The 11,897-nt window shown below is 39.0% G+C and overlaps 1 protein-coding gene across 1 annotated transcript; it reads left to right on the top strand.

Moving 5' to 3' along the window:
* The first annotated feature begins 686 nt into the window (after positions 1 to 686).
* Positions 687 to 11,016, top strand: LOC117494504 (pleckstrin homology domain-containing family N member 1). Its single transcript, XM_034145449.1, has 11 exons — positions 687 to 1,620; positions 3,784 to 3,919; positions 5,296 to 5,442; positions 5,732 to 5,818; positions 7,155 to 7,242; positions 7,328 to 7,464; positions 7,566 to 7,712; positions 8,943 to 9,029; positions 9,254 to 9,329; positions 9,440 to 9,516; positions 10,573 to 11,016. The coding sequence occupies exons 1-11, from the start codon at positions 1,526 to 1,528 to the stop codon at positions 10,702 to 10,704; spliced, it is 1,209 nt and encodes a 402-aa protein (XP_034001340.1). The 5' UTR covers positions 687 to 1,525; the 3' UTR covers positions 10,705 to 11,016.
* The last annotated feature ends 881 nt before the right edge of the window (positions 11,017 to 11,897 follow it).

Below are 11,897 nucleotides of genomic sequence, written 5' to 3' on the forward strand. Positions count from 1 at the left end.
AAATAAAACAGAACACACGTTATTATATATCTTTCATATATTTCTACATTTACTCAACATACATTTATTTATTTATTTATGTGTCCGTATGCTAATGAGGTGGGCGGTCCTAACCTCAGTCTGAAGCAGGATTGGTTACAGGAGTGTGTGATCATTTCTGGCAGAGGGCTATACTAGCGCCTGGCTAACCGCGCTGATTCGAATGCAGGAGCTTTACTGTTTAGCCCTTATCTTTATACATCCATGGTTTATCCACAGTTGTAAGGATTATTTATGGGTTATAAAGAAGCCATTATTAGCGAGTTGCCGTGGGTGTACACTGTACACAGAATGAACAGATGTGACTTGCCACGAATCTCTTGCTTCTGCCTGGCTCCAGCAACAATTGGCGAATCCTGCTTCAGACTGAGGTTAGGACCGCCCACCTCATTAGCATACGGACACATAAATAAATAAATGTATGTCGCGTAAATGTAGAAATATATGAAAGATATATAATAACGTGTGTTCTGTTTTATTTTCGACTTTTATTTATTTATTTATACATTGCATGCATTTATTTATTATTTTATTTATTTATTTGTGTATTTATTTCAACATTTATTTATTTCTGTATTTATTTCGTCATTTATTTATTCTTGTATTTATTTATTCCTGTATTTATTTATTTATTTATGTATTTATTTATTTATTCCTGTATTTCTTCATACATTTATTTACACATTTATTTATTTATACTTATATATACAGGTTTGTCTTCTAATTACGGTAGAAGAAAAAGGTGTTTTTTTGCTGCTGCAACGCAAACATTTCCCAAATTGGGATCAATAAAGCACTTTGTATCTTCTTATCTTATTGTTTACGCTAATCAAAGCACAACATATATCCAGCGGTTGTGTTACGTCACAGAAACAGCTCCTGTGGAAGACACTCAGACATGATTGTGTACAAACCCTCCCACATACTGTAACTCTAACCAGTGAGATCAACACGGGACGTTTTTGTTTTGACTGCAGCGCTTCACCTCTCTGTTTCATAACTCATAATTATCTTTAGCACTCCTATTCATATTCAGGCTCCCTGCATGTAAACACAGGCAGGACCGGTCCCATCTTTCCCAACAGGCTTGCTACATCCACATGCTGAGGCTGGGAGCTTTAGATGACAATACAACTAGTTTGTGTTTGTAATGCTGAAGTGTCAGCAGGTTGAAAAAAAGGGAGGAAGCTGCTCAGTCCTCAGACAGACAGGAAGGAAGGAACAGCTACTACGCTGCAACGCAACAACAAACACTTGAATTCCTCTTCAAAAGCTTAGACACCTTTTGGTTCTCTATGGAAACATAAACTAAATGCTGGCAAAAAGGGGGAACTAGAGCTTAGCAGCACCATCCCCCCCCCCTCATCACCAGCACTCAATATCCTCTTTTGGAGTTTTGCTGTTATCTCTTTTGGTTTGAGCGTGGCACTCTCACAGCGGGGCAGATGGTGCTCAGTGTTCGGACTAGAAGCTGAGACAGGCCGTTATGGGATGCTGCAGTGTGACCCAGAGGAACACTGGGGTGGACGAGGTGGGCCCGGATGAGATCGAGCTCCTGGAACTCTCTGGGGACAACCTGGGGTAAGACACAAGTACAAGTTTATATTATAACGCTAAAACAGAGAAGATGGTGAATTTACACATATGACAGAACTTGGATCCTAGAACAAACTGCAATCATGGTTTACAGATTTATAGAAAGTACTTTTTAGGTTAGTTTAAATGTGGTTTTGTGTATCAAAGAGGAGAAAGCGGTGTCATTCTGTGAACATGAAAGCACTTCAGCTGCTTCTGTGTCAGTGGTTTTCTTTGGTATGTCATGCATCACATTTTGGAGCTGAACACAAGAAGAGGTAACCCTCCTTTTTAAAGCTGCAGTGTTTACAGGGTGCACACTACAGGCTACATGTTTAAAACATAATATAGTGAAGAAAATGTTCATTTATAAAGCTTTAGCTAGAATGAACACACGCACAGTACAACACGTTACGTCCATATGATTTGCCCTCATCAGAACCCTGAAAACAGCCAGGCAGGAAAACTGATTGGCTCTTATTTACTAACCATGAGCTAAAGCTTGGCGATGCTGCACTGATGTGATTAGCAGATTACTGTAAGACAATGGCTGGAGCATGGGGGGTTTATTTCAGGCAGAGCGGGACAATCCCAGCTCATTCTGAGGCGGGGGTATTAGCAGAGGTTAATCACAACAGTAGCTACTAGTCCTTATGTGTGGCTGTTTAATTATTACTACTGATGGTCACAGCCCACTCCTGCTTTTATTCAACAACACACACAAAGTGTTTGTTACAGAAATACAGTGGGGGCAGAACGTACCAAGAGAACTGATTCAAGTCATATAAAAGTGCATAAATACTCAAATAAAAGTCCTGTATTTACACTTTTGTCCAAAAGTACTAGTATCAAAATATACTTACAGTACCAAAGTGAAACTACACATTATGCAGAATGTCAGAATAATTAATATCACATGAATAATTGTAATTATTTACATATCATATTTGATTTTTAATTATATTTACTGCTTGGTAACTAATGGAGCAATTAAGTTGTATCTTTACCCATAATATTACAGCATGATGTATTTGGAGATTGTATTTTTAATAATCCAAATATATTATATGAAATAGAATCTGTAAAGTAACTGGTATTTACTGTGAGATACCAACAAAAAGAAATACGCACCATCATGTCACTGGTAATTCAGAAAACAACCATTTCTGTATTAATTTTGCATGCTTACTGATCTTTCTCTTTTTTGTGTATGTTCATAAACCTGCTCAGAATGATTTTTTGCAACATAGGCAACAAAACATGGCGGAGCAGGGTCAGCAGGTGTGTCTGTCTGTGTAATCTGATTATGTCTGTCTGATGGGGGGCTGCGGGGGGGGGGGGGGGGGGGGGGGGGGGGTCAATACAAGCATTTCAATTCTAAAATGCTGCTCTTCAAATTCTATCCATTGACTTTAGGGCTGTATAGTCTGCCGTAACACATAATGGGGACAATCTCTATGAAGACGACATCTACAGTGTGGTGCATCATGAAGGCATTCATAGTGATTCATAAATACAAATAATGCTTGAAATATTTTTAGTGGCATATATGCTCTTGGCTAATTATAAACCAGACTTTATCATCTTCATTTTTAATACATTTTAACTACATGCAATCGCCAAAACACACCTCAACAATTAACTGTATTAAGGACATTTAGTGTGCTATATAGTCCATGAAGTGTCATAAGTTTCATGCATTTAAATGAATACATGCTTCAATATAACTGATTATTATGTTTTATATATACATATGTATTTACTATGAATGCCTATCACTAAATGTGATCTTAATAAAAGGTGTAAAAGTGTCATTATGATGCATTTTTTCGAAAAAGGTCATAGTATGTGTTTCATTGAAAGGTCATAGTATATCATTCAAAAGTTATAGTATAGTATGTCATAAGGGAAAGAGTCATTGTGTATCCAGTCCATTAGAAAACATAAACATAGGCCTACAAACATAATGTTATGATAGCTTCTCTCCAGTAGGCCGTGTCTTTGCGCTGCAGAACCAAACAGAATATGAACGTAAACATGCGTGAAGCGGCACGTTCAGCACCACGAGCTGAGCCCACATCCGTGCTGCAGGGAGGCCACGAAGCTAACCATGCAAAACATGTCTGATGAAATGTGGTGACATGAATGTTTGATGAAACGTGTTTTCAGGTTGTGGAGTCTGGGAGAGACCAGACTGCAGCTGTCAGTGAGGAACAGCAGAGAGGAGCAGCAGCCCCCCCCGCTAAAACTACCTCCACCCCCCCCACCACCGCGCTACCCCTCAACACGACACCTGGAGAAAGAGGTCATTGCTTGTGTGGTGTGTGTGTGTGTGTGTGTGTGTGTGTGTGTGTGTGTGTGTGTGTGTGTGTGTGTGTGTGTGTGTGTGTGTGTGTGTGTGTGTGTGTGTGTGTGTGTGTGTGTGTGTGTGTGTGTGTGTTTCACAGTAAGAACTCAGGGTGTTTCTTATGGCTAAACACTGTAACTCTTCTCCATGTGGCTAGATGTGCCTCACATGAATATCAACAGTTTCCACTGTGCTGGTATTTGTGTTGAGGCCAGACTGTTTACACACTGTAGGAATTTCCATGACAAAGGTGAGAGATTCTGCGTTCCCTGTTTGGTGTGAGTCAATCTCTTCAGGAAATAATAGGAGAGGGGAAAGACTGCTACACAAACTGGAGTTTTTGCACTTCTTAAGTGCACACTTAAAGGTGGGGTAGGTAATTTTGGAGAAACCGGCTCGAGTGCACTAGAATTTGAAAATACACAGCCGGAAAAAAATCTGCCACTTCCTTACAGAGCCCCTCCTCCAACACACACGAACGCGCACATGACCAATGAGGGCACGAGATAAGTTTGTGCACAGATGGAAGGCTGACAGGCAGGTAGGCCATCCAGTTATTTTAGCCGGGCCGGCTCAGATGATTGGTCGTGCTTTTTACAGTACTACGGCTTCCACAGATGACATTTTTTTATGGATTTTTAAGCACTTAAGATATTCATTGCTATCGGGATGTTAAGAGCATTCCATGGAATATAACAAAAAGTGTATCTCGAGCCGGTTTCTCAAACTTACCTACCCCACCTTTAAACAAGAATTAGTTTCGGAAACATTCACACCCCTACAGAACCAGAAACCAGTCCTCACTGACGCAGAGATTTAACTTTGGATAAGAATCCTTCTCGTTGTGCAACATGTTGATCAGACAACATGACTACAGGCTTGCAACAGTTCAAAAAGCTCGATTTGCTGAGTAATGATGAGTCATCGCTCTGTGAAACGTGGCAATGGAATTATTTTTAATTTATTAGTTTAAAAGAAAATGTTTAATATCTATTATATCTAGTGATTGTTTTTAATTTTATATTATTATTATTTATTTATTTTCCTTCACACACAAAAAAGTTTTGATTCAAGGCATACCAATTAAAATGAAAAAATAATAAATAATAAAAATGTTTTATTATCACATATGTACATAGTTTAAACTAAGGACATGTAAGGGCATATCCATAAATACATAAATCCATTTCCAATATGCATAATCCTTACCATTCCACCAAAAAACAGCAACACACCAGGTTTATCAAAATTAGGAAACCAAAAGAAAAGCCACATAATATTAAAATCTACAAACGATAAGGAATGATGTGGCTGATGGAGTTGTGTGCCTGCAGGTTGTGCTGTGGGGCCGGAGCAGAGAGGAGCTGACCCACAGGATCCACTCCTCCCAGCCAATCAGGGAGTGGGAGGGCCAGCCTGCACACATGTATGGAGAGATCATCCACTCCTCCCTGGTGTCTCTCTACAACAGCTACACCCAGGTAACCCTGTGTGGCCTTATGTCTATGGCTCCATCAATACATTATCCTAAAGGAAATATTCTATTAATAATAGTCAGGCATTATTTAATGCTAACTTTTGGTAAAAGGACACAAACGATAGTAGACATGTTGCAAAATAAACACCTTAATGCGTATTCTGGATGTTTTTTTCCACTAGTCAGAAAGACGACATGTTATGGAAGCAAAAGCCCCAAAACAAATATTTGACTGCAGTGACTCACCTTCAATCTTTTGTCACTTATCTTCATCTCCCCCCCCCCCCCCACAGGAAACCAGTGAACACTTCCTGGTGCTGTTCTCTTTCCACCTGCTGATCCTCTCCCTGGATCACTCTCGACAAGACTTCAGCTATGAGGTACTCTTTGTGCATTTTCCTTTACAATGAAACTAAAAACGAAATGTCAGTTCGTGGCTAATATTCAACCATACATTAAAGCCACACTAAACATATTTTTAATTAACAACAGACCACATTTCTCTGTGCAATGTAAGATATTGTCGTTGATTATATGTATATCGACAGATCTATCATCAGCAGCAACAGTAAACAAACGTTTGATAAACCATGTGTCTATCTGCCCAGCACCAATTGCAGACAGAAAAATGATAGCAACAAGCTAATGACCATAGATGAGCATTTAGCAAATAAAGAGCTAAATATTGATCTCAGGAGTTGTGGAAAACATTACAGACAACAACAACTCAAATGTAAGGGAAAAGGGGCAGACACGCAGGCGCTATGTACCGCTGGGCTTGTGAATAGGAGATCAGATAGAGTAGTCCTAAGAAGCAAGAGTGATTAAACAGCTATCTATCTATTTCCTAAGTCTGATCTAAATAGATTTTTCTTCTGCGTTTATGACTTAAAGTGGACCTATCATGCTATATTTGAATAATATAGTGTAGGACCATACCTATATAAGGCATATTTATACTTTTTTTTTTTTCAAAATACCAAACAGATCATGCATTTTAGCCATGCCTCATTTTGCTCAATTTGACATTTTTTTGCTCTGCTCTGCAAGGGCAGATTCTGTGAGAACAGCACCATCTACTGGCCTGGCATATGTACTACAGCGTCTCCAGCGCTTTCGAACGGCAATGGCCGTGGCTGTCTCCTCCTGATTGGTGGAGTTGGCCCAATAGCCGTAGCGCCACTGTCCTGACGTCAGGACAGTGTTCAAATCTGGATCAGTTTTTATCAGATCCGTTGCAGCCCCTTTTTTAGAGATTTGGGTATGGAGGAAAATAGAGAGGGTTGTGTTTTCTGACACTTGGTGAGTTCCCTGGAACACCGGGGACACATATTCATGTATAAAAGACGTACAAAAGTGCATTTTGCATGATAGGTCCCCTTTAAGAAGAGATGAACATTTATTAGGATCTGTGAAAAATGTGATTTATTTTACTCAGGGACTTTAATATAATTTCCATAAATGTGTTTGTTGTTGTAATACCTATTTCGAACACAAGAACACATTTCTTTGAACAAAAATCACAGTTTTTCACCTTTCTTCCCAGATGTAGTTAAAGTAACTTGAAAAGATTAGCCTGGCAAAACAATTTTTTACCTATAATCAACAGAGAGGAAAAACAAGTTCTCTCACTTGCGTCGCATAATAATCCCTCCGGAGGAAGCTGTAGCACAATGACAGACATGATCTGTTCTTACGTGTTCTCTTATCTCGCAGGGCATCCTTCCCCTTTCTGGACTCTCCTTGGAGGCCGTCTCTCTGGACCATGATGCGTCACATTCACCTCACATGTTTGAGATCAGTGGTGAGTCAGCAGAAATGACCAACTTCACCCAAGAGACTCGAACACTGTGTAAAGTACTGAGTGTGTGGTTCCCTCTCTCATCCAGGTCCAATGGTGGACTCCAAGGTCTTCATATGTGCCAGTGCTGCAGAGCAACAGAAGTGGATGCAACACATAGAAGACAGGAGACACAAGTCAATGGCACAACCCATGAGTCCCTCCCACTGCGCTCTCTCCTATCTGGTAATGACTAACTACTGTACATCTGGTAACCACTCCACATGAATAAGCTGCATTGCTAATTTGAAAACAATACATTGATCATATGTCTAATTCTTCCCCAGCTACCCTGTGATGAGCACTGGAAAAGAGAAGAACTGAAAAAGTACTTACTGCAAGCCCCCATATGGCAGTGGGAGGGCTCGTCCATACAGCACATGGGTCAGCCGGGATACATATCTATCGTTCACATCATCAACTCACAGAGACAGGTGAGAACAACTCTTTAAACGGTGTTTAGAATCTGTAAATGAGCACAGGAGAGACAGAATTAAACACAATCCACTTTAAGTGTTATTGGCCTATTAAATTGCCATTATCAGGTTTCATCTGGAGCGTAGATTTAAGGTGGCTTTATGGCTCTTTTCTACTTCTTAGTTGGCTCAGGTGCTTGTTTTCATCGATTGGTAAGCTTGATCATGCAGAGAGGTTCAAAATCCATTACCAGCAGCCTCTAGTGGCAGTAGTTATTATGACTAGACAAAAACAGATCATTAAGTATAAAGAAGAGCAACAAAGTCAGTACAGGGAGGAATTTGGGTAGATAAATGGGTCAAACAAACACACTGCTGTTTGTGTCCAATTGAAATTAAAACCTAATGTTGACTTATTTTTACTCAGATAACGCACGTGAAAGACTTAATTGATATGACCTTACTAAAGTTACCTAACAAACCCACTCATTTTACCTGAAACCATCAACTATTCCAAAATCTAAACAAGTATTTTGTTTAATTCACGACATTAACCACGTGTCTACAATTGCGACTGTTTCACATGGTGGGGGAAGGTGCAGTTTGCCCTGTCTGAAAATGTTAAATGTTAAGGATAACAATTGATAACGACTACTCAATGGGCTGATAACATTCAAAAAGAGAGTATACACACAAGTGTTTTGATTGGTTTTACTCACGTATTCTCTGGCCTTCAATACTTACCACCAATAACCAGAGGAACCACTATTACAAGAATACTTCTTAGTATCTGAAACTCAATACCACATTTCCTTCAAGCCTAGTTTCCATCTGTTGCACAGAGATGTTATCTTAATATGTTTTCTAAAGTGGTTAAAAAGGTGTCACTTTTAACCAAGTGATGGTTTTATTGTAAATATGACTAGCACAAAATGTGGCATATACAGTAGAAGCTGCTCTCAATGATGGTATCATGGTATCTTCAATCAACATGACAATTATTTATGTTAAAGGCTAACTCAGGTTTAATAAGCTGTATTTTTATTCGCCTTCTTTTCTATAAAAGTGTAATGCTAAATTCGCTAAACTGGAATATCAAAGCCCAATGAGGCCAAATATTAGCCTTCTTCTTACCCCCTTTGACTTAGTAACATTTGTATCTATACTACTGTAAATTAAAGAGAACATTATTTCACAATATAGTATCTCTTGAGACATTGACAGTGACATGTTTTTTTTTTCTTCCAGGGTCTCCAAGAAAGATTGATGGTTCTCTTCCCTCAAGACGTGCTGCTACTGTCAGTCGACAACAAGCGTCTGAATATAAGATATGAGGTAGTGTAAAATGACTCCAGGGGAAAAATCCATAATAATACCCCCTCAACCGCTGTGGCATAACTCAGTCATCTTTAACTTGGTCTGTAGACACATGACATTAGGCATGTCCTACAACACTTGATGCATTTCAGTCAGTAGCAAATATGAGGTTCTTCTGGTAAAAGCATGATACATTTTTCAAAAATGTCAAGTATTTCCTTATCTTCTGTCATCTCCAACAGGGCCGGTTGCCCCGACAGAGCATCAGAGCGGTGGAGAGGTCAGCTCTGCCTGGGCGGCTTGAGTTTGAGCTGATAGGTATACAGAGAGCGAACACGTGACATCTATTTTATTTTTTGTTGTAAATACATTTTCTGTAAATCAGATGAGTAATACAGGTATTTAATGTAATAAATATTTCGTTTTAGGAGAGCTGGTTGAGCCCCTGCAGGTCTCTTGTACCTGTTACGAGGATTATCGGAACTGGATGTTTCAATTACAACAGGTCAGAACCGCTGTCTATATAACATTGTTTAGAATAATCCATTGGCTGTGAAACATTAGCTAAGAGGCTAAAAAGCTAAGTAGAGCTGAGGGAAACTTCAGAACTGGTGTATTATTTAAGGCTTTACAAAAACCTTTTTACTGATATATTAGTTGAACGCTTAACAGCTAATGGTAAATATATTTTTCTCAGTGGTTGGTGGAGCCCAAAACAAAGCTAAAAGAGAGTTATCATTTTTGCGTCCTATCAACAGGATGTGCCAATTCTGATTCAAGCTTCTTGCTTTGCATTGCTTTACCTCCCCATTCAGCCATACTGTATGTGTAATGCAGTCCATTAAACCTTTAGTATATAAATGGTGTGTATAGTTTGTTGCTATTGCCCCCAAGTGGCCACAAAATCTGTATGTTTAAGTTTTGGAAGCCAATTTGTTTGAAAACATACTGTATGTCCACATCCCCTTTCACACTGTACAAATGGGAACATGTGCACACAAAACTTGCACAAATACGTACATACACACCTTTAACAACTGCACATGCTTTGAAAATGCACACATGCCAACCGAAAACGTGCACATCTGTATTAAAAAATGTGCACATAAGCACCAAAAAATCCACAGCTGGATATACAATGGTTTCAATGTCTACGTACAAATTGGCCTTCCGAATTTAAGATTTGAGACCTCCCATTTTAACCCATTTACTACCCATCTTTTCATCTACTGCTGACAAATTTCTATTGCATCCTGCAGATTTACATTTCATTCCTAATGTTGGGCAGCCACTGGTTTGGATTAGTTTAGTTTAGTATGAAAATGAACTTGTAGGAACTTGTTTGGGATCAAAATCATTCTGGTTTAATCCAATGACTGTAAAGAGTGTAATGTCAATCGGGTCATTCCAACGTGAGGCATTACTTCTCAATTTGACACCGTATGAGTCAGTAATGGATTTATTGAGGTTGGGTTTGCATGAAATATTCATGTGTGCCAAAGGGATGTTGAATACCTTAAATCCCCAAAAAGCTCAACAAGATTTTCTGTTTGACCTGCAGCCAGACAGAAACAGCCACGTTGCAGCGAGTCACGCTCCTCCTCCCATCATGCCCAAGCTGCAGAGGAGCAGGAAGGAGTCCCAGGAACCGATGATAACGGCGGACCAACGTCACATCAACGGACGCAGCTGAGTTACCTGAAGGTGGAAAATCTGAAATAATGTGTAGATAGTGTGTACATATCACTTTGAGTAATGTTGATACGAAATGGAGACAACAGAGGAGGAGGGTCTGAAATATGATCACCGTTTTACAGTGTTCGCTTTGATGTGGGGACAAACAGGAAGGTCATGACCCAGTTTAACAGCGGTAGACATGTTAGTGTAGAGATTGTAAAAGTTACTGAAGAAAATAGTGTTGAGGAAATTGTACATATTAAGCTTGGATGTAATTAAAATGAAATGCACAAGGTTTGAATTTTTGACAATAAATTCTTTGATTTAAGTTTTGAAAGTCATTTATTCAACACATAAAATGAAAGGATCTGTATTTATTTCCATGGTTAAACATTTACAGTAGTGTGCAGAGATCCAGTAAACATCCAGTGTATTACAGTATTTATAATGTGGTATTAGAAATGAAAATTATAAAACAAAGTTTATAGTAGTGGAATGTAATTGTAAAATGTATTACATTTTTGTTCATATAAATTACAGTCAAAATAGTAACTGAACCATTTTCTACTTTTACACATGAAGCCATCTACAGTAAAGTACATTTACATCAGAATCTCCTTAGAGAACAACCAGCTAGAGGAGTATAAATACACATGCTGCAACAGCAACCACTTAAATTACAACTAACAACGCATATATAGAAATAAAAAGGGGTTATAAACATGTAATGTGCCACTGGAAGAGTTGATTATAGTGGTTCATTAACAGCAGGTCACAGCTCAGTTACACTGCGCTTTTGGACATTTGTACACGTATAAGGGGACCGATTTATACCGAAATGTCATTCAGTGCTTCGTGTATGACAGTATTACTTGGCCCTGTATGATTAGCACAACACAACATAGTCTAGCTTTTATTCAACTGGGGCTAAAGCTTAAAAAGTAGTAAACAGGAAGCACAATGTTGTACTTTCACCACAAAAATGGTGATGTTAATGCGTCAAGAGGTGATATCAGTAGGTGTCAATTTCCAGACATTTAGTTGTATTTTTTGACTGTCAACAAATACCATGAAATAAAAGAAAACACCAAGCCTCTGTTAACTGTCTGTGGCCTTCAGCTCCGAGCCAAACCGGTTCCTACTGGTGACCGAATTCTTTAAAATGAGACAGAAACACAAGTGGGCTTCTCAAGGGCTTCCTCGACTACC

The sequence above is a fragment of the Trematomus bernacchii genome, unplaced genomic scaffold (genome assembly GCF_902827165.1).
Source record: "Trematomus bernacchii unplaced genomic scaffold, fTreBer1.1, whole genome shotgun sequence".
Lineage (NCBI taxonomy): Eukaryota > Metazoa > Chordata > Actinopteri > Perciformes > Nototheniidae > Trematomus > Trematomus bernacchii.

Coding starts and splice junctions, on each gene's coding strand:
- LOC117494504 (XM_034145449.1), top strand. CDS start 1,526: ATGGGATGCTGCAGTGTGACCCAGAGGAACACTGGGGTGGACGAGGTG. Junction 5,819..7,154: donor GACAAGACTTCAGCTATGAG/GTACTCTTTGTG, acceptor CTTATCTCGCAG/GGCATCCTTCCCCTTTCTGG. Junction 7,713..8,942: donor TCATCAACTCACAGAGACAG/GTGAGAACAACT, acceptor TTTTTCTTCCAG/GGTCTCCAAGAAAGATTGAT.